The sequence below is a fragment of the Podarcis gaigeae genome (genome assembly GCF_964106915.1).
Source record: "Podarcis gaigeae genome assembly, chromosome: 3".
NCBI classification, from domain to species: domain Eukaryota; kingdom Metazoa; phylum Chordata; class Lepidosauria; order Squamata; family Lacertidae; genus Podarcis; species Podarcis gaigeae.
In genome coordinates, this window is record NC_139680.1 from 36,681,620 (window position 1) to 36,705,231 (window position 23,612).

At 39.3% G+C, this 23,612-nt stretch overlaps 1 protein-coding gene across 1 annotated transcript in view; it reads right to left on the reverse strand.

Annotated features, from left to right (window-relative positions):
* Window positions 1-6,772: 6,772 nt before the first annotated feature.
* Window positions 6,773-23,612, reverse strand: part of LMBRD1 (LMBR1 domain containing 1) — a 45,985-nt gene continuing 29,145 nt past the window's right edge. The window contains exons 10-16 of the mRNA XM_083730438.1: window positions 19,557-19,621; window positions 18,267-18,369; window positions 17,560-17,664; window positions 15,423-15,572; window positions 13,926-14,004; window positions 8,279-8,370; window positions 6,773-8,118 (exon numbers count right to left, since the gene is read on the reverse strand). Coding sequence (XP_083586564.1) covers window positions 7,999-8,118; window positions 8,279-8,370; window positions 13,926-14,004; window positions 15,423-15,572; window positions 17,560-17,664; window positions 18,267-18,369; window positions 19,557-19,621 — 714 coding nt within the window. The 3' untranslated portion in view covers window positions 6,773-7,998. The remainder of the gene's footprint in view (window positions 8,119-8,278; window positions 8,371-13,925; window positions 14,005-15,422; window positions 15,573-17,559; window positions 17,665-18,266; window positions 18,370-19,556; window positions 19,622-23,612) is intronic.

The following is a 23,612-nucleotide window of genomic DNA, read 5'->3' on the forward strand; positions in this document are numbered from 1 at the left end:
TCAGAACAAAGAAAACATGACTGCCTGCTAGCGTGTTCTGGCGCAGAGAGAGAAAACGAAAGCAATAGAAAAACATAAACATCCTGTGAACAGGAAATACGCAGGCTGTGACTCACAAAGCCTGCTCCCTTTTAAGGTGGAACGGAAATATCCTAACAGTTTGGAAATGAGAGGAGCTTTCAAAAATAGTTTGTGATTATCAAACCCCTGCCTTTCCGGGTGGGGGGGGGGAGCCCTGACCACACCTAAAGTACCTTTTCGTACCTCAGAAAAGCAGCACATGCCCATTGAGAAATTATTTTTAAGTACAGGGAAGTGTATATCATCAAGAAAATGTGCAGCGTGTACTGAAGTGCAATGAAAGATAATGAATTAAAATCAGTTTGTCTTTAAATTGCATGGCACCCCTAAGTTAAAGTCTGGTGGAATGAGAGCACCGCAACCTTGTATTGATCCAGTTGGCATTTATGATGGTGAGATACACAATGCCATGATGGCAAGAAGCACAAAGTGTTTTGCACAGTCATATTTCCAGACTATCACACTGCCTCACTTTAGGCTCTGCAGAACTTTGTAAGAAGTTTGTTTCGTGAGTCTTGTTTTTTCAGTGAGTAGAGTGCTCTAGAATTGCTGGCACATTTACCCCATACAATTACTGTATTTTTCGCTCTATAAGACACACATTTTCCCCTCCAGAAATTAAGGGGAAATGTCTGTGCGTCTTATGGAGCGAATGAAGGCTCCTTGGCTTCAGCGATAGCAACGTGAAGCCCCTGAAGCGCAGTGGGAGCACTCCCACCGCACTCCGGAGGCTTCGCGTTGCTTTCGCTGAAGCCTGGGGAGCGAGAGGGGTCGGTGCGCACCTCCAGGTGCGCACCTTCAGGATAGCCGCCTGAAGCCTCCAGAGTGCAGCAGGAGCTCCCGCTGTGCTCCGGAGGCTTCAGGTTCCTTTTGCTGAAGGGTAGGTGCCCCTTCAGCTAAGGGGCAGCACCCCTTCAGCTAAGCGGGAGGAGAAATGGAAGAGGCTCCATTTCTCCTGCCGCTTCGCTGAAGGGGCACTGTGCAGAGAGGGGGAGATCTTTTCCCCCTTGTTCTCTCCCTCTAAAACAAGGTGCATCCTATGTTCGGGTGCGTCCTATAGAGCGAAAAATACGGTAATTTGTAGGCAGGCCTAAGAGAGGTCACATGGAAAGAATAAATAATTATGAACAGGACTGTATCCAATACACCACAGTGACCAGCTCTGACTCATTTTCACGTTTTGCCTCATTCCCCGTGATGTCTTCATAGTATTTAGGACAGGGATGGGACAACCTGTGGGCTCCATAACGACCATATATTTGAAGCATCCCCCCCCCAAAAAAAATACTGGGATTCACAGTTTACGCATAACAGAGGTACAATTCCCAGCATGCTTAACAAGCAACAGTTCCCAGAATTCTTTGGAGGGGGTGCTTTATTTAGTGTATGCAGCCTAATTCTACAATAACAGATTGAATTTGAATCACTTTCTGAAAAGGTGGGAGTCATTTCAATCCTGCCTCCTCTCCCCTAGATGGAGCTCTGAAGTCATATTTAGAGAACAGGGTATTTCATTTGGCGGCATTCATTTTATCTTCCCACACTTATTTATGATCTCACCCTTCATCGAGAGCAAGAACAAACCACCATCTTGGCCGCAGCCCAATTTTATTTTCTTACATAGAGAATCTAACTTGTGTAAGGTGACTAGCTGAAAGCAAACTGATTCTTTGGTGGAATTGCAGAGACACCTTTTCTAATTGGCTACAAAAATTGTACAAATGTACAAGTATTCTTGATTGAGCTAAATCTTTGCCTTTAAAATTTGCATGGGTGGAAATATTTAAAAAAGGAAAATCTATGATTTCTATAATGTCTAAATTCTGCAGGCCTAGATCCTAATAATAATAATAATAATAATAATAATAACAACAACAACAATTTTTTATTTGTACCCCGCCCATCTGGCTGGGTTTCCCCAGCCGCTCTGGGCGGCTACCATAGAAACCAAAAATACTCTAAAATATCACACGTTAAAAACTTCCCTGAACAGGGTTGCCTTAAGATGTCTTCTGAATGTCAGGTAGTTGTTTATCGCTTTGACATCTGATGGGAGGGCGTTCCACCTGCAACTTCTGACAGCCTCTCTCTGCAGACTTCTGCACAGTGCAGGACAGAGTGCTGGGGTCTGCTGGGAAGGGGCAAATCACCCAAAATAGGAAAACCCTCTGCCTAATTTTGGACGATGTCCTGTTAACTATATCGCCAGGTGAGACATAACTCAAATCTTTTTAGTTTATGTTTTTATCCCCCCCCCCCAATAGTGCTTATGGTTTTTGGCATTTAGAACATCCTAATATTATGCCTCAATTCTGCCCTGGAGGGATTTTTGCCACTGAATCAAATTAAAGAAAATGCTTTGTTGAATCAAACATTATTTCTACAAATATATAAGACTAGTTTAAAGGACTGCAAGAACTATTGCCTCCATCTGGACACTCTGATGTGTTTGTGTTTCACTTTGCAAACAAAATGGGTTGTATTCAGATTGACCTAGGGACTGCCGCTTCAAATTTAGAGTTAAGAGCCTGAAGCTCAATCTTTTCCTGCTCATTTGAATTGGTTTCAAACAGTCGTTGCCCCTAAAGGAAACAATGTACTTGGAGCCTTGTGGCCAATACTTGCAAGCTGACCTTATGCCTATCCATAAGAGGCAGCTGGGAAAGAGGGTCATTTAGTGGCTATATGCATCCAAGCAAATTCAGAAGCCTATTTGCAGATACTTTGCTCCTCTTCAAAAAAGCAACAACTAACTATCCTGGACGTAGATGCCATAGTAAGTTTTTGGAGGACTGAAAAACACTGAGGACAGCAGTGGCTCTCCTCCAGTTCCATAGGGCTATTTATTTTCTGGACCCTCATACCAATCTGATTTTTGACCCAATTATGGCACTCTTACAGCCTTAGTTGACAAGACTTTGCCTAGAGATTGATAGGGTAATTGCAAACCATTGATCTCATTAGATCGTCAGCACCATTTATCATGAAGTATTGAAGATTGACAGAGATTTGTGGATCTGCTCCAGAACAATGCTGCTCATTTCCGGGATAAAGGTCAGACAGACAGATATGGCAGGCAAATTGTTCATCATCTCCCCTGGGATCTTACACAGTTCTATTTTACCCCTGCTTCAGGTTCTATATGAATATGTCATCAATAGGCAAGATTTGACAATAAGTTTGGCATGTCTTCCTCGCTGCCATCTAATTCAGCTACAGTGTAACCTTGCTGCTCACAGTGCTTAGCCATGATGAGACTAGATGCAACTGATATTGAACCCAGACCCGACCTATCATGAGGGAATAGACTGGAATACAAGGTGTCCATTATCTCAAAACTGTAGCTGTAAATAGCCTTGGCTATGCAGCTGGGCTTGGAAGTCGAGCTACAGGACTGGCATGGACTCCACTCTCTTTTACCAACTCCTATGTTTTGGAAGACCACAAACCTTCTGAACAAGTTCCGGGGAGAGCCTGATGAATGCCTTCCTTGCCTTGAGCCTAGACTACCCACTGGGGTCTTCTGGGACCACCCTTAGTGATGACCCAGGAGCTACAGAACATGGCAGCACACATTACATTAAATAAGGTTGCCAAGATCCTGTTGCATTGACTCTTTAGTGCCTGCATTGACTTCCCATTCCTCTCCTGCTTTAAAAAGGCTTGGACTCTCTGCATCTTTGAAAACGCTCACAAGACACAGGAGAGTAACCCCTGAACAACCAGAATCGCCTCCTTGACCATACCTTCCAAGTATCAAATTCAAAGAGTAAGACTACCCCCCTCACTGCCACCCTTTCCCAATGCCATTTGAGTAATCTATAGCAATACCAAGGCGGACATGGTGGCCCTGCCCAAGCAGCAGCCACTACTGAGTGAGTTGGATCAGACGGTGCCCTTCTATGAGTGGGGAACCTCCTTCCACGGGACTTGGAAGCAGATGAGGGTGGAAGGGTTTTGTTGATTTCTCTTCCTTGCTGTAGTAGGGCCCCCCTCCCACCCCATGCTCCATATTCCTTTGGCAAAGCGCCCCCATTCCCTTGGAACAAAATTTTTGGGCCATAGGGAAGCAGAGACCCAAGGATTTTCCATTTGCTGAGCACAATTCTAGATATAAACCAGTGCATTCACATTTCACCATACACTTCGCTGCATCAACTACAGCCCCATTCATTTGATTTTTTCCATAGAAGGTACCAAGAATTCATCCTAGTGATTTTTTAAAAAATAATCACATCTCTTTTTAGCTGAACTCCTCACTCAGTTTCTAGAAAATGCTTGCGCTACATCAGATTATTCCCATTAATGATTTTGTGTCACTATAACGGATAGGAGGGGGTCTTCCCCTGAGTGTTATTTTTTTCCATGTTTTAATTTATTTTTGTTGTGCTTGTCATTCATCAGTCATTATGCCCAATATGGCTTTGTTCCTTTTTCCTGTAAAGACAGCAGCTATGCCAGTCAGAAATAATACAACTGTTACTTGTTTTAATCCTCTTGCCAAGCCTTTTAGAGAAGCCTCACTTGTTATTGCACTAATGGCTGCTTCTTAATACTAAAAGCCAACGTACTTGTTTGTGGTTCATTATTTCCCGCACTGTGATCTCAAAAGCCACTCAGGCAAACATAATAAGGTTATGCATTTTAAAATAAGGAGGCAAAGTTTGTTCTACTCTAGTCGTCTGGAAAAGCTACATTTCCTTACTTTTCAACAGCAGAGTTCATGCACATTAATATTGCACCAGGCAGGTTCTGAGATTCATTTACATGCGCCTGCCAACATTCCTTTACATGTACCTTCCATGACTACTCTGCCAGTCAGAGAAAATTTAAAAGCTTCTGTGCATCTGGTCAGTGCTAATGAAATATGTAGAGTACACAAGCAACATAGGAGCAGGCATTGCTTGATTATTCTGCAAATATCCTGCTATGAGCCATGCAGGCTACTTCCCCCACCCCAAGAGTGTTTGGTCCAGTCAAAAGGAACCCTAATTGTCACACCCGTGGCTTGAGACTAGCACAGCCCTTCATTAATTCCAAGCTAAAGAGTGGGTTGCTTTCCATGACTGTTCATGGCACATCAAGTATTTGTTTTTGTTTTCTTCTTCCCTCTCACTCTTAAAAGTGGGGAGCAAGGGACAGGAAAGGCTATGGGAGAGATCCAACAAACTAGTTATGTTAGCACAAGGATTTGTGCTTGGGCAACAGAACTTCCTTTCCCACTTCATTCTCTCAGTGCCTTAAGTCACAGTTATGCATTACCTGAAAAAATTGTGGAGACTCCAAGGAATAAAAAGTCTGTACTCTTACTGTTTGTACAGAATCATGGAACCAAGTTTAAACAGACATCACGAAATGAGTCTCTCATGGAATCACCTTATTTCAAAAAGACACACAAGATATATGACCCTTTCACAGAGTTGGTGGGTGGCTTCCAGTCAAGTTATTTTCTATGACAACAAACATTAAATGAAGCCAGAAGACTTCCCAAAGCTTATTCTTTGAAATAAGCTTAGAATCTTGGAATTTGTTCTTTGAACAAAACCCTACAAGTTGTTCTTAATGATTTTGTTTCAGCAGGTATTGTATTGGCTAACTTTGTCCCTATCAAATTTTGATGAGAAAAAAAATGCATATGGAAGGCACTAGCATCTTTTGAAGGTACATATTAACTGAAATATAGGGTAGGAACACACACACAAAGAAATTCAGGGTGATGCTGCTGAAAGATGCAAAAACATTAGAAAGCCAATGAATGATGAAGCCTTAGAACCAAGCAAGCAAACAATAAAAAGAATTAAAGGCTGTTTCACATATTATCTTTGGCTCTCAAAGAAGAAAGCCACTGTTCTAAAAAAAATCTGAAGGATATATTGGGAGATTGAGGAAGTGGTGGTGGACTCTGCAGTTGCAACTATGCCACAAAACCAGTGTTTTGTAGCAGCAAAGTGAAAGAGAAAAATATGAACCCATTTGGAATTGTGAGCATAGCTCAGATAAATGTCATTTAAGTTTTATACAGGTAAGAAGAACCTAGGAAACTGAGTGTCAGTCATGGAGAGAGAAGCACAGGTATTTTTAGACTACCTGCAAGTTCATTAGAGAGATACCAAAAGTGTGTAAAGCAGAGAGACTTTGAAGCACAATATACCTCCTGTTCTTTTCAATGGAAAGACCAAAAAAAGAAAGTTTTCTCCTGAAGTAAATGGGTCATTCTGCATGCAACAGCTTATACAGACCCCTGCATACTTGAGATGCCTATGAATTAAACTTCTTTAAAAACTCATTGATAGGCAAAACATGAAGCCCTCCCAATTGTCACTGTACCCCAACTCCCATTATACCTGATCACTGGCTATGCTGGCTGTGGCCAAAGGGAGATAAATCCGGTTATAGAAAGCAAAGCAGCATAGAAAAAGCTGCTTTACTATACTGTGATAAGACAGAAAATTAAAGAAGCTGTGCTTTCTCCAAAAGCATGCTAAACTCAGCATTTTGCTTTCTTGTAAGCCACTGTTTTGAGAACAGAAAACAACACTTCTATTAACTGGCAATATAAGTACTAACCGGGGTTAAACCAAAACATCTTAATGTCAAATATTGAAACAATGATCAGCATTAAATATTTCACAAAATATTCACTGAGCCAATATAGAAAAGTGCTGCAGCCAGGAAAACTAATTCACAAATATTTGGCTTGTTTAACTGCAATCATTTAATGAATGGCAGCTAAGTCAAGGAACAGTAAAGATTACTTATTTTGTAATAACGTTTAGGTTACAAAAATATGGAAAAGATACATGTCAGTAAGATCCCAATTAGTTTATTTTACAAAATGATACAGGAAAAAGTTTTGCATGATTTTAAATGTTTATGCATTGCATTTAGGTATAACTGAACAAAATGGCAAGGGATACAAATTTCAACAGTTATTAATTAAAAAACTATATCAAAATATTTAAGTTAGGGCATAGCAAATAATAGTAACTAACTTAGGTGTTTAATTTTTCAACTTATTTTAAAATTCATATACTGTTAAGTTTAGACCATGGAGAAAGAATAAAGTTTTGCCTCTCTCCGCTTTTACAGAGAAACATCTGGATATATTCATCAAGATAATACTGCTGTCTCCAGCCCACCCCTGCCATGAATAGCAAGATTGAGAGAAACATTGATCCTCTCTCACCTGTCTGTAGCACTGTGAATAGTAAGAGCTAAACCTGGAGATCCCACATTCATTTGAATGTGGAATTTCGTTAACCCTGTTACAATCCCATTCTTCATAACTGGGTTACAGAAACACCAATGTTTTAATAAGACGAGGCTCTCCCAGGGCACTTGTATTCTACTAGATAATTCTGCAGGAGACAAAGGAGGGAAATGGAAGCCCAGGTGCTGCTCCCCATCTCACTACATCCTGTTTTTATTATTATTATTATTTGGCCTCTCACCGAAATCAGCAATAACCCAACATTTGACAATGATGATTACAGCTGCTGTTATGTAAAATATTTAGTGTGTTCTAAATATTAATTGTACAATCAAAAAGCACTGCACTTTAAACTTGGCGTTCCTGTAAGAAGCATTTATCAATTTGATTATATTAACTTTTCAGCACTGTCAAATTGAATCAGGCATAAAGTAATTTAAAACTCAAGACCAGCAAAAAGGCAACTAACATAATGACCGCAGAGTGCATATTGGGAAAAAATTATAGTACTGTTTAATCATTCCTTCATAAAATTAGCTCCTTTGTGACTATATATGTACATATTAGCTTAACTATAATACAATAGTATACTTAAAGATTTCATTTTCCACATTGGCAAATATGTGAACTTTTCCGAGAGTAAAGTCCAATGGTGGCATTTTCACAGTTTTAAATTGCATGCTTTAACCTTCAGAACTTATGGGCTGTCAACCATAATAGAGGGATGGCTCGTCATCACTTATATCTGAATCATCTTCATCCACTTCACCTTCAATAACAGATTTTTTCCCTTTGCAGCATGACACAATTAATCCAATTAAGAAAACCTGTGAATTTAAATCAGTATAATGCATTAGTGGTGATCAGTTCAAGGGAGTAACAGATTTAGAGTCAGGCAACATTGCTGTGTATCAAATGATATGATAATTGCAATTATGTTAAAAGGTTCAGTTAGATTTATAATGACCTCCAAATAAGTTTACTTACTGCAATGAACGCCCAATTGCCAAAGTAATATGCAGCACTGAAGAACCAAAACTGGTGAAGGAACAGGTAAGTCCGAGTAACAGTGCATTCATCTGGAAGAAAAGAAAAGAACAAAACTTAAAAGTGTGTGGCAAAAAAATGTTATTAATTTTAGGGAATACGCTGCTTTAAAAAGTCACAACTGCTAAAACATGCATGGGTTCTCTTAAAAATAAAAGACAGTTACTTTAAAATTTAAGGTACCACTATCACATAAATTTATTAAGTACTAAGACATTTTTTTTATTTCAAAGAAGAAATCAATGTTCATATTTTATACCAATACAGTTTTGTTTGATCAAAATCTTAGAATGCATTTACATTTTTCAAAACCTCATATGGACTCTTGCAAGTGAATATGAAAATTGAATAAAACTCGCCCCTTCCTATGAAAAGTGTTCTGGATTTTTTTTTATTGGACATTGCTAGGAGATTACAATAAGGCCCAGCTACATCTCACAAGCAAGATTTGGTTTTTAAAAAAGGTAAAGGGACCCCTGATCATTAGGTCCAGTTGTGACCGACTCTGGGGTCGCGGCGCTCATCTCTACTACCTTCCTAAATTAAAGGGTACAATCAGCAGAACCAAGTGACATCTACCAAGTGTTCTACTTTCTTCTGCTTCCTTCCTTTACTTACAAATTAAAGATATGCATATTTTCTTACAATGGCTTTCAAAGGAAGTTTACACATACACACTTGTTCCCAATTAAGCCATTATATGGGAAGAAAAATAACAAACTGTGCTATAAATGAACTTGTGGGGGCTCCCATTTTTAACACACCAATATGATTTCAGACCCCAAGCTATTGTTAAGCTACAACTTCCTCCATCTCCGATCATTAGGCATGCTGGCTGGAGCTGATGGAGCCTAGAGCCTAAGAATATCTGGAAGGCATCACATTGACTACATGTCTTCTACGTTAACCATCCTTCAGCATTAATCCAACATGGTTTGTATTAAACTAATATGCACCCAAACTGTTTTCCAAAGCTGTTGGGCAATGTTCAGGGTCATAATGGGTGCAGATGGGGGGGGGGGAGTAAGAGAGCAGGATTTGTCATGGAAAACAAGAAAAAATTAACTTGAGAATTTATTTCTCGTTTTTGCCTAGTTTGCATCTCAACATTGCAGAGGTTTCCCTTAAACTCACCACAACATATTTACTACTAGGATATTTTGCAAAGTACTATTTAGTAGACCTGAACAAGAAGAGGACTTTAATAAGACAACCTGAACTGCTGTTGAAGAAGATTCTGTGAAACTAGGTCAAAGTACAGATGTGCTTCTCAGACTATGCTGACGCAGTGGAGAGCAAAATCCTATGTCTACCAAGCCAGGAATCCCAGTAATATCTACAAAGGAAGGTGGGGATGTGTTTTCCAGAAAAGGTTCTCTGGAGACTTGATGACTTTGAACTACAGGAACAAATATGTAGGAATGATCGTTTGACACATCTGGCTTTGAAGTCTCAGTGAAAGAAGACGAATCCAGAAAAGAAATCTGTTAAGGAGGCTTTTGCAAGGAATACGGAATGCTTTACATTGGTATGAACCATGCCTGAATGTTGTTAGGGTCTCTTCTTTCAGAAGCGTATTTTAAAATCAGATGTAGAATACCAGATAGGCAACATTCAAAACAGCATTTAGGAGTTACAGTACTGTCCTGAAATGCAGAAGTTCATATATAGGAGCTAAGTCAGAAAGATATGGCACAGCATAATTTCATTAATACATTGTGGAAACATGCTGAAAAAGACTGTTCTAGATGAGCTGTCACTTACTTTTCACATACTGAAACACACCACAGAAAAGTGAGGCTCTTAACAGAAGGCTTAATGTAAGAAAGACTGGTATTTCTCCAACACAGATCTTAGATTGCAAGACTAATACCATTCACATATAGTATGTTATTCAAAACATTTCAAGCTTTCCAATGATTTCTATGTAACGAGCAGTATTAGGCAGAAGAGTGATTTAGTGTAGCAATCACTACAAAGTGGACATTTTCCCAATTAGATCTAATTCAATGCTGCAATTAGTTCTAGAGAACAGATTGGGTATCCCCAAGCAGTTCACTAACTCCTATTCTTGGCAATGCTACTTAGAACAAGTGCCCATTTAGATTAGGGAGAATCAAGTTCTCCTGAATTGCAAATTTCCATAACAGAGTAAATTTTAAACACCTTACACTCGGCAGTTGTGTCAGCTAGCCTTATGCTGTCATTCCCCACCCCCAAGTGAAGAGGGAGATCTGTAATTTTTTTGTGTCTGCTCAATGAACGTGTTGGGCTCCTAATCCAACTAGCCCCACAAGACCTCATTACTCCATTTCCCAGGATACTTTCAGTATCTTTGTGGTAACCGGAGCCTCATCCAACAAAGATTTCTGGCACAGTGGTCCTTTCATGAACATCTCACAACTATTTCATCAAATGCAAGCATAAAAATAATACCCAAACGTTCTTGCTACAGAATTTTTGAGGGATGACTAACACAGTAAACTGACCAGGCCTTCTTGGTTGCAGCACCCTGTTGTGGAATTCCAGCCCAAGGGATGTTCAGTTGGCATACATGTGTGTATGTTTTTGTGTGTATATGAGAGAGATTTAGGTGAGCAGTTAAATCTTTTTGTTCTGCCAGGCCTTTGAGCAGCATTAGATTCTTGCCTGCAAAATAGGTTTGGTTTTGCTCTATTTTGTAATGCTCCCTATTTCTTTCGTATTGTATCGTATTGTTTATTGTGTATATTGTATTGTATTGTATTATTTGGTTTGCAAGACAAACTGAGAGCCATTTTGAGAGTTGAAAGGTGAAAGACAAGTGATTTTAAAAATAAAAGAAATCTAGAAAAGACAAAACCAAAATATAGGCATAGATCTAACTGGTCTGTGAAAAAGGTTTTCTACGTTGTCAGCCACTATGGCCAATGTGAGAAAAGGAAACAAAACATTTAATTAGTAGATCAGGACAGCACATTTTTAGCACCATCTGCAACCCCTCCAGCTGCTCACCTGAATTAAAGAGTAACAAACAGACCTACAGATGGCTCTCTACAGTAATCTGACTAAACAAATTATAGTAGAAATTTTGGACCTGTTTGACCTTCATGAAATATCATAATGAAACATGACACTCGTTCAGTACCTTAGCTCTACACTTACAATGTCTTTGTTACTTCTCTAGAGCGGCAATAATATTTGCCAGGCATTATGCAATACAACTCACGTCCTGAATTGAATTGTTTATTATGGTCACACACACCAAGAAAATTAAGTACACAAATTAAAAATACAGCTTGTAAAAACAGATGCATATAAATATACTTCTCTCTCTGAAGAAGCAGCAGCAGCAGCTAGCAGTAAATTTCTCCTGATCGGCACTGAATGAGAAAAGTTTTTGCAACCCTACCAGCAATACAAAAGTAAGCATCCCTTAAGCAGAACAATACAGGCTCTTTGGGAGATTTTCCTGGAAGAGTTCTTCATAAACTGTACTATATACACTCACTATATAAGTTACAGTGCAGAGGAATACGATCAACAGAATCTATTGCTCCAGCTCCACAAAAACAAAACTGTTCACTAACCAGGATCATGTTGAATTGCCAACTTAACAGTGCAAAAGGCAGTACATTAAAATGAGCAAAGATAAATGCTCTCCTAAATGCAGAAACAGTTAATGTATGAAGATTCCATAATGTGAAGTGTATTAAGGTATAAAGGATTTGTTAGCTGCAATTCTCAGATACTGTGGATCAAAGTCTACTAATCTTTAAACAGAGAAATGGACGTTCTTTAACCTATAATTTCCCAAAACTTCAGGAGAGAGGCCCAGCCTAAATGTCTTCTTTTCCATCTTTCATCCACTGACTAACAAAAGAGTCTGAGAGCAAAAAGGAGAAAAAACTATCAATTTGAAATTTATTATTGAATGATTCTGAAGCTGACAACACATATTTCTGGTAGAAGCACAAGTTCTTCTATGTCATAAATATACCAGTGTTAGGGGATTTTATTGTGTGGTGGGAGATTATCTTTTCTTTTCTTTTTGGCTTTCTGTCTGTACTTGGTATAGCTGCTCTGTCAAATTCAATAAAAATCATTTGAAAAAAAATGCAAGTGTTAAATGTCTAATTTTAGTAATTAATTTTACAGATGGTTAGCTAAGGATAAAGATGCCAAAGAGTCATTATTCCATATTTTTTAGTCTTCTTCTGCTAATGTTTAAAGATGTAGAAAATACACTTCAGAGCAGAAGCAAACTGGAGTGGAAGGTGACAAGGGGCGGGACCAGATTAGAAGAGCATACTGCGGCTGCCCAGCAGGTAGAATGAGTAAGAAACCAGAAATGCAGTGCATAGATGAAATAGTTCTCATCACTTTTTCACTCATTTGAATAAAAACATGGCTTTTAGAAACTTAGCTGGTCAAAGATTCAGCTTAGAAAGGTGTGATGGGATAATGAGCTGCTTGTGCGTAAAGCTTGATCCCTCCGGGTTTTGGCTGGTCAGCCAACCTGAGTCTCTAACGGAGCCCCCAAAGCATGACTCCGTCAGTCGCTGGTAGAATCCGACAGTGGGCGTCTACGGAACTTACTCCAACATAAAAGCTGTTTGACGGACATGCGCCTCCTGGACTCTCTGCGTGACAGCTTCCGGCGAGGGGTGGGGGTTCCTAAAGGGGGTCTTGTTACCTCCTCACTGTTCTCACTGGAAGTATCCCAGAGCCTCCCCTCCGACTCCCTTTCCCTTTGAGCTCCTGCTCTCCCCCTACTGGTTCCCTCTTCTGCTGCAGAGTCTCTCCTATTCTCCTGGAGCCTTTCTACCACCTGTTCTTCCGATGGCAGTTCCCTGACAAAAGGAAAGCCACCAATTCATTGCAATGCCTCATATAGAAAAAAAGAATGGGGTCCACCTAAAACATCTCAAGAACTCCAAAATGAAATTGCTGATTTTTCAACAACAAATATCAATTTGTCCTCAAGAACAGCCTTAGTACCAGAGGACTAGAGAGCAGCCAAAGTAGCATGGGGGTGCATGAAATTTCACGCAAGTTAACGTAATGTCTCAAACTAGCACTATTAAAAAGCACTATTAAAGATAAAATTATCAAGCATATGGAACAGTAATGAAACTGTGGTCCTTCAGGTATTACTAAACTTCAGCTCTCACAATCCCAAATGGTTGCTGGAGCTTGAGGGTCAAAGGTTTGTCATCCCCAATACAGGAGAACAATTAAAATGTGTTTAGACAACTGTATGGTGCCCAGGACTATCAAAGGCTACTAAGTCATGATGGCTGAGCTCCGTCCTCACCTTGGTACCACCTCGCCTCTCCAGCCAGCTTCTCGGCACTCAGTGACTCAGGAGCTGCCAGCTCACCCAGGACTTACCATATAAATACATGTATAAGACAACCTCCAATTTTTGACTTAAAAAATGGGGAGGAAACATTGTCTTGTAGACAGAAAAACACAGTACATTAAAGTCTGTGGAAGATCTTCAAATAGGTATTCAGTGTTGCTAAGTTAAATTTCAGTGGTTCTGATAGAAGTATATTTAAGGTACTTTAACAATGTGTTGGAGTAGAATCCAAAGTTGTCTTACTTGCAGGGGCATCTGCATCACAAACTTTAGGTACCCACGTTGTCACATTTGTCAAGTGTCCATCCACTGTCATATTACTCTGTGTGGAGAGAAGATTATTTCATTAAATAGTTATAATATGAATACTACAGATACATGATTTATTTTGTTTTGGCACAACAGGCTACAATAATTCTTTCCTTAGTTTTGCTTGTGAATGAGGTATTTGGGTTTCATTTACTATCAGAAGAATCACAACTAAATTTCAAATTGTTAATGTTATTAAAAGTTTTGTAAAGCAATCTGTAAGCTATTTATTAATTAAGACAGAAACACAAGAATCATCACACAATTTCAGGAAAGGTCTGTCCAAAGAGGGTGCCCGTAAAGCAACAAAAAGACAACATTAATATAAAATGCCAACTTAAAATAACCAAACATTTCTAAAATCAACTGTCCTGTCAATCAAGACAAGTATCTGCTTTAATTAACTAATCAGGATTCTTACTGTCCCTGGAATGCTAATATATTTTAGACCAGGGCAAAAGAGAGCTGTGTGAATGCCACAGTTCCATTCAAGAGCAGAACGCCGTATTATGTTGCTGAAGCTAAACAAAAGCAAATACTGCAAGTTCCTAGCCCTTATGATTGCAAAGATACTCTTGAAAGTGCACAGGCAAAACCTTGTGAAATTGCAACTGACTAAATTGATGAATACAACTACCAGTGTTAGCAGCAAAATATGCTGCATATAGAAAAAGAACAAACTATGCAAAATTATTGCAAAAGAAGTATTCCAGACTTGCCCAACCTGGTGACCACCAGATGTTTGGGTCTACAGATCCCCATCAGCCCCAACTATCACGGTCAATGGTCAGGGATGATGGGAGTTGAAGTCTAACACCATCTGGAGACTAACAGATTGGGAAAGAGATAAATATATTGTGGCTCATGCCACAGCATTTATTGGAACAGAATGTGAGTTGCTTTACTACAGAAACCAATTAAAATAAAACAAGCAAATAATATACACTACTACCGTGCAATGTCCAATACATAGTTGTCATGGCATAGCTTCAGCATGGCCCCAGCTCAACTCAATTAACTGTGCTGCTAGAAGCTGCTAGAAGCCAGTTGAATGATGCTGTGAGCTTGATCTGTGCTGAAGCAGTTCCATGGCTCCTTCAATCTGTTCCAGACTCAGCCCAAGCTTCCAGCATGTGTCCTTTGTGTTTTGGCATCACTTTTTTTAACAAGTGAAAATATTGTTGCTGTCATCTGTCTATCTCAGGACGCAGTGGAAGAGTGTAGGGATCCCTGGGAGTCCTGCCTTCTTCCATTCTGTATACATGACCAAGCCAGTGTGGACGTCACTGAGACAGAAGTGTGAACATGACGGGAATGTGGGCTTGGGAGAAAGTAAGTTCTTCTATAGACTGAATATAAGACCTACTAAAACACTGTATTATTCCCACTTCAAAATGTACCTCATTTCCCCCAACACACAACAAATCTTACCAGAGATTGGTACTTTTGGCTTCCGTACATAACATACTGAGGGGCCAAGCTGTATATCATGTAGCTGGTGTGAAGAACAATCAACAGCAGTATCATGCAGAGAAAGAGAAGCGCCTGTGGCCTTGTCCTCCCCCGTCTGATCTTGTACAGCTAAAAGCAAAAACATTAATATGAATTCCACCAACATTATGCCTTGGGCAGACCTGGTCTTTTATTTTAAAATATTTCTGTGACACCTTTCCGAGACTTAAAGAGCTTACAAAACTTTTTAAGAACAGGATTTCTATTACTGAAGTACTAATTTTCTTGATACTTGGTGCTTCACATTCAGCTTGTATTAATCATTATCATTCCTACTTTTTTATGTAGTGCAATAGGAGAACAGAGGAAGCTGCCTTTACACTGTGTTAAGGCTATTGGTCCATCTAACCTAGTTTGGCCTATTCTGACGAGCAATGGCTTTCCAAGGACTCAGGAACAAAGGCCTTTCCATTTTCCATTACCTATCTAATTTTTTTCATTTTTAAAAAGTTGAAGATGCCACAAAATGAATTTGGGATCCTTAACATAGAAAGCAAATGCTGTACCATAAGAAATAATAATAATAATACTACAGCTGACACTGTAGTGGGTGGAGGAGTTTAAGAAATGTCGAATTGTTTAAACAACTGCTGTTTACGATCTAAAAACAGCCAAGCTGAGAGAAACAGGGGAAAGAAAGAACGATGAGAGGCAAGAGAAAACTATGGCAAGGGAGGAATGAAAGCAAATGCTAGTACCTAAAGTTCAAGTTATTGTGGATGGGGAATCTATCAAGGCGCTGGTTACATCAAATACTTCTCACTTTTATTTATTTTTACAAGAGATGATTGAAAGTGGGGAGGGAAATTGTCATTAGCCAAGCCCACTCAAATGCCTTAGCAATGGACACCACAATCCTTTCCCAACAATGGAGTGTTGTGGTAGAAAGGGGTCTTGCACTGCAATTCTATAGATGTATACTCAAAAATAAGCCACATTCATTTTGACAGCACTTACTCCCAGGTAAGTCAGTGTATGATTGCAGCCTTAAAGTATGAATTAGGAGACTTGCCATATAACAAAATTCCCCCATTAATCCATTTCACCAGCAGAATTAGAATAGCACATTCTACAGACTTAAGATGGGGAACAGAGCTTCAATCAAAATGAAACAGCATGGTGCTAATAGCTCTCTGGGCAGAAATGAGGCTAGGGCATCAAAATCAGAGAGGCCCTGAAGGAATATGAACTGGTGACTGCTATGCTGGAGCAGGAAGCCTACAATAGAGCAACCTATATATAGACACTTATTTTATCTTACATTTTTGCACAGAGCAAATCACTTTCAAATTGGGCATTTTTTAAAACTAAAAATCATATTACTAGATTTTAAAAGTTCCTTTTATAGCAAGCCTCTCTTTTTAAAAAATGCCTTTTTAAGATGAAGTATATGTTTAATAGAATTAAACATGTCGAAGTGCCTGCAGGTAGTGAGCATTTGGGCTGAGGCACTCAAGAAGATTAACAGCATAATAAGGCAATCAACTGTTAAAATACAATTTTCTGTATCAGATCCACAACAAGGAAGAATATAATGAGCAATATCCAATAAGGTAGTTCTATGCACAATGGGGCCTTCTCTCCCTCCCTTTTCCCTGCTCATCCCCTAAATGTGCTCTGGGGTTTCTCTCACTCTTCCAGAGCTAATTTGGGGAGGGTATATGGGGCATGCAGAGAGAGAGGAGATGTATTTGGAAGATTTGGTTTTATACACTGTACACAGTGTTTAAACATTATACATACAGGGAACCCCAATTTGTGCAGGGGTTGCATTTCTTCCCCTCCCCCCCCACGTGCCGGCGGAGCACATGTAAGCCTACCCTGCCTCCTTTCCCAACCACTTCTGGATTCCTGCAATGCACGCATGCACATCCTTGCGTGTTTGAACATGTACAAAATGGGGATTGCCTGTAGTTCTTTACATTCTCCATATGATGTCTCTATTGTATATGTATATACACAATCATTATTCAAGTGGCAGTACTTCTGCAACACACCGAGTTTATTGAAAGAAGGGTAGGATACAACTGTAATAAATAAATCTCTGTATATGTACCCTTATCCAGAAGAACCATATTCCCATGTTTCGAATTCCTGCCATTGAGGTGAATATAAAGTACATGATGATAGTAGTGATGAGGATATAATCAAGGGGGAAGACCTAGAAGACAAAAAATAAATAATAGTTTAAATTTCATGAAACTCTTCCAGTTTAAAACACAATTCCTGCCATAATAAAATGACAGATATTGGAGGGGGGCATACCAGGGTTAAATGAATTTTGCCCCAAGATTACATCTAATACACTAGGGGTAAAGACTTTCACTGGTACCTGAGACACTGTGCTTTCATTATACCAAAAAAAAAAAAAAAAAAAAAAGTCTAATCATCCTGAGAGCAAAGTTATGAAGTAAATGTGCAGGCACTTTCAAAGTAATTTATGTGAAATGAGCATTATTATGGTACAGAGGAATGTTCACTGTTGCTGGTGTGGGTATCCGCTTCAAATTTTGAGTTATGCCTCTGTGGCAGCCATTTTCTTACTGGCATCCTCAGCAGTCTCTAAATTCAAAATGTGCCCAGTGGCAATTCCAGTAATATACGCATACCAAAAACCCAAAGGTCCAATACACATGTAATGCCAAAATTAACCATGGCCTGCAGGAACATATTTGCCTCTGTTTAAACAATAACCTTGTTTCACTGGAGAATTCACTGAAGAGTTACCATTGGCGTTAGAAGCTTCCATTGTCTTTTACTCACAGTTTGTAGAATGGGTAACAGCATATTCAATGGATTGGTCAAATTTGTTCCCAGGATTATAAATCCAGTGTCGATGCCAGCTGAGTGCAGTGCTTTATCCAAGCTGTTGCAATTTCAAAAAAAAGAGATTATTTCTTGATTTTTGTAAACACCAGCCCTACATACAGAGCAGGAAACTCCTTGTGTTCTGAGGCACCGCACACGTCGGTAGACTGTGTAAGCCCACCCCACCCCATTCTGCCCTTGTTCCCAACCCACTCACTTCTGGGACGGCAAAGGGTATGCGTGCTAGTGGTCAAGGGCATGCCAAATGCATGCCAATGGGGAGCTGCCTGTACTCTGTCCAAACTTTAGTGTCATAATTCATTCTGCAACACTTACTCATATTACCAGACCAACCTGAAATAATCCTGTTTCATCTCTTGAGTTGTATCAGGGTGAAGATTCAAAGTAAAGAAGTTCTAGCTAATGTGCACATAACTGAAGGCTGCCTCCACGGACAAACATTACTTTGAAAATAATTCTGGCCATTTTGCCAGGACCCTTCCCATTCTTTCAACCACCGCCCCAAGACCTCAATTCCTTATTAGTGTGGAGAATCACAGGGGAAATATCTTTTAAGGAACCCATAAACTAGACAATAGTTTTTCCCCATTTCACAGCCCCCCTGACTTCTCTTCATAGGCTCAAATCTAGTCGCAGCATATTAACCATTCTAGCCTACACACTTCCACTAGCAGCCCATATATTTTTTGACAAGGCAGAATTATGCACATTATGCCACTGACATCTGTTTTAAAAACTGAATTTGCTGCAAATTCTAGGTCACCTTTTCATAGGTAACAGCTGCCTACCTATAGATATTCACTACCTGAATATCTCCATATTGCAAGCAAATCAGGAATGGTTCCCTAGAAATCTTTATTCAGTTAAGAGTGTATACAGGCATTCTTCTTTTCTTTTAGTTTTTCAAGATCAGTTTGAGCAAGTTTTGCACAATATTTTACTTCAGTGTATATGATGATCATCAATAACTAAAAGATGCAATGCAGCAAGTGCTTGCTTTGAGCGAAACACATTACAATAAGGGAAAATCCAAAAGAGAGATGTAATATTTAATAAACTGTGTTCACTTCTGGATTTAAACCATTGGATTCATACCCACTCTCAATTTTGGGGTGGTAAACAAGAAACATATTCACATGAAAGGTTAGCGTGAATTCCACTTTGCAAGTAATATAATTTCACACAGCCTCATTTTTAAATGTAGAAAACACACTATAAACTTACTTGGACAAGAAGAGTGAAATAACAAACAGCAGGGCCACAAGGATAAAAAATATTCCCCAGACAATCTAAAAGACAAATTATTGATTTAATAAAAATAAGTATATATCACTATAACAGGGGTAGCCAACATCTGACAGACTGCGATCTACTTTCAAAATTGAAATCTGGCAGTGATCTACCCCCCCCCTTTTTAGGGGTTCAGGTGGTCAAAGTTGTTGAGCTTTTTTGGGGGAGTGAAGATTTTTTTGGGGGGGTTGGGGACTTTTGCGCAGCTCTTCTGAGGGTGGGAGGAACTAATCTTACAATTGCTGGCCATTGTGCTGGCCACTTCGGCTTCCCTTCTGTAGCAATAGAGGCTGGCACTGGGAGAGGGGGCGGGGCCAGAAAGGGGCTAGCGATCGACCGCAATCTACCAATACCTCGCAGGGATCACCAATAGATCGCAATCGACATGTTGGACATCCCTGCACTATAGCGTAAAAAATAGCAAACTGCTTTACAGTTATATACACATATTATAAAAACACATACAAAATTTGAAATCTGACACAATCAACTACGTATTATGGAAAGATGTATTCTGAATTGCCTACATAAGCCTGGCGGAACAGAATAGTTTTCAGCAGAAGTTTAAAGGGTGAACTTGAAGGAGCCTGATTAATTTCTACTGGCAGAGCATTCTACAGAGCTGGAATGGGGACACTAAATCCTCTATTTCATGTTGATGTCAAATGAGCACCACCAACTTGGGGAACAACCAACGACACTGCTGCAGATGATCTGGAGCTGGGATATAAGGGTTTAGGTGGTCTCTAAGGCACCTTGGACCTAAGTTGTTCATGCTTTGTAAATTCTAAGCTGTCACTGAATCTCGTTTTCTCAATGGCACCCATGGCTTGTACTGCATGGGTTCATTTTCAAGTACCATCAGCGAGGACAATAAAAAAATGATATTTAAAAATAGATGTTATAAAATGATGAATACTTAAAAAAACAACAACACTGCAATGAGGAAAGCATCCCCAATACAATTTCTTACATGCATCTCATTAAATTGTAGCACATTAGAGTGGCTGGGGAAACCCAGCCAGATGGTGGGGCACAAATAATAAATTATTATTATTATTACAGCACACATGTAGCCCTTGCGCAAGCAGCTTTCAAGAACTTGCTAAGCTGTTCTATGGTCTCCACAATGGCAGACCCCACAGTACCATGCAGAATGAGCAAGAAGATTTTAGAAAATTACCCCCACCACTGTAAGTGTGTGGAAGTGACAAACATTTAAGCAAAAATCAAAATGATGCAGTGTAGCTAAAATATCCCTTCTGTATATCTAAAGGTTCACACACACTCAAATTCAGCTGGCCACTGAATTTAAGAAATTTCACACTGAGGAGATCTGCTTAAGAGAAGTGTTTTTCTGAAACTACACAGAAAGAGTGGGAAAGCAACAAGAAGTCAAACCTACACACTTACACAGTAAAATAATGGCATGTAATAAAGACTGAAAAGTGTTGCCTAGCTTCTTGGCAATCTTGTTTTTTGCTTTTTCCAAAGCAATATTCTCTGGGCAATTGAAGCCACAAGATAAATATATTCATTTAAAGATTGAGAGCACAATGTAAGACCTTTTTTCAAGATAAATTTTCAGTGGAAGCTCTTAATGAGCTGCAAATACCAAATGTAGAACTCCATATGTTCACTGCTATTCTCAACTGTTCACAAACGAAAAGTCACAGTATCTGTTTTGAGATGGGGGGAGGGGGAGAAATCACACAGATCAAATATCTATAACTCTAGAGAATGACCGGCACTCTCCAAGACAAAAGTGTTTGTTTATTGTAGGAATATTCTGGGACGAGTGCATTTTGTGTTACGTGAACTACAGCAGCATAGTAATAAATGTCATTTCCCCCAATTTGTACTAGCTTTTACTTGCTACCTATCAGTGAAAAAATGAATGTTAACTAAAATCATGGTGCATTCCAAGCAGTGTGCTGGTTCAATTTTAGATCATGCAATTAAAAGGAAAACAGCATAGGCAGTATCGACGATAACCGGAGGTCACTTTGTAAAACTTTCCTACACAAATATAACTTGTATGTATCCCAAATTATCATCTACCCTCTATTTTTCCTGCAGGAAGACAGCCTTGAGTGAAGTGGCTCCCAATAGCTAATTGCAAACAAGATACACAATTTTATTGCAATAAATTACAAAAGGGGATGTGGCCTTTAACAGAAAAGGCTAACAGGTGCCATGAAAATTTACAAGCCCCTAGTATGTGCACTTTCTCTACACATGGCTACCACAAACTGAGACAGTCACATGGAACCAGTAAGCATACACAGACACCGTCCAATGCTCAAAAAACCAAATTACTATTACAACAGTGCATTAAAGCTCAAGTTTGCATTTGATCAGCTTCTGCATGATTGCAACTGTGAATACCAAATGTAATAATAATACTAATTTTATTATTTGTACCCTGCCCATCTGGCTGGTAGTTGGCATGCCAAAGAGAACTATGAAATTAAGTTCTACACAACAAGGAAATGGTATAGAAAGTTAACAGACCAGGCTTTTCTACAGAACTAAACTTTTGGTGCAAAACCAAACATAATTAGCCTGTATTCTACCTAATTGCCAATATGCTATTATGTGTTTGTGGTAAAAGCTTTCGTGCTGGAAAAGGTCCTTGAAGGATATAAAGTGCATGCAAACTTGTAAGAAGCTACTACTGCATTGTGTATATATACCAAATATCCAGAACACGTTATCTGAAAAGAGCTCTAGGGAATGCTGAAGATGCATCCCTTAACTCTGGCTTTTGACATTTGAAATGTGTATTATTAGGATTCACTCTTTTTAATGTTGTGCTTTAATTGTTGTAACTTGCCCTAGGACCTAAGAGTGAACGGTAGGATAATGATGATGGGAATAATTTATTAGGTCTGACCTGCAGACTAAACACATGACAAGTGTGTACTTCTATAAAACTGGAAATACTATGCAGTTTCTATTTATCTTCAGTATTTTAAACAATCAGGACATTGCAAGGTCATTTTCTGATTGATTTGCATGTAACTTTTGTGTCTTTAGATATGAAGAGGGTATTTTTTAGATGAAAGAATATTTTTCTGGTGACAATTCAACCCAGATATGATGAAAGGATCTCTGGTAGAAAGCATGCATATTGAAAACCAGAAGTACTTTCAGCAGTATTCAGGTGTAATCCTGTTTATATAAGTTTAAAATCCCCAGTGTCTTCAGGCTTTTGCTTCTACTTCTGCTACATAACTTCATTTCTCCACATTCGTGCCCTGATGCTTTTCTAACTCTAAATTCAATTTGTTGCTTATTTGTTCATCCTACAAGTCTGTTCACACATTTCTCCACCTGTCTACCCATCTTAATTTGATCCACTATTTGTCCAATTTTATCAGTAACTTCAACCATAAATCTTGCTCCTGCTTCCAACTTAGTTTATATAGTTGCTAAATAGATTGTGACCCTGTGGCACTGCAAAACTGTCAGTGGCTACAGTCCTAAGAATATTTCAAAGGAACCTCATTTCCAAGTAAATCAACAGAACTTTTTTAAAAAATCAACTTTTTTTAAAAAGAACTGATGTCACAATTATCTAGTGCTTATAGAAGAAGAAGAAGAAGAGTTTGGATTTGATATCCCGCCTTTCACTCCCCTTCAGGAGTCTCAAAGCGGCTAACAATCTCCTTTCCCTTCCCTTCCTCCCCCACAACAAACACTCTGTGAGGTGAGTGGGGCTGAGAGACTTCAGAGAAGTGTGACTGGCCCAAGGTCACCCAGCAGCTGCATGTGGAGGAGCAGAGACGCGAACCCGGTTCCCCAGATTACGTGACTATCGCTCTTAACCACTACACCACACTGGCTAGTATAAATTTGTCTATCTTCCACTTCTTGCTTTTATTTTGAATCATAACACAGGCAGCAAGTGATTCAGGCATGTCCAAATGACGCGTGATCACACACACACCACCAAACCCAAAAGTAGCCCCCTGATGTTCTAAAGAC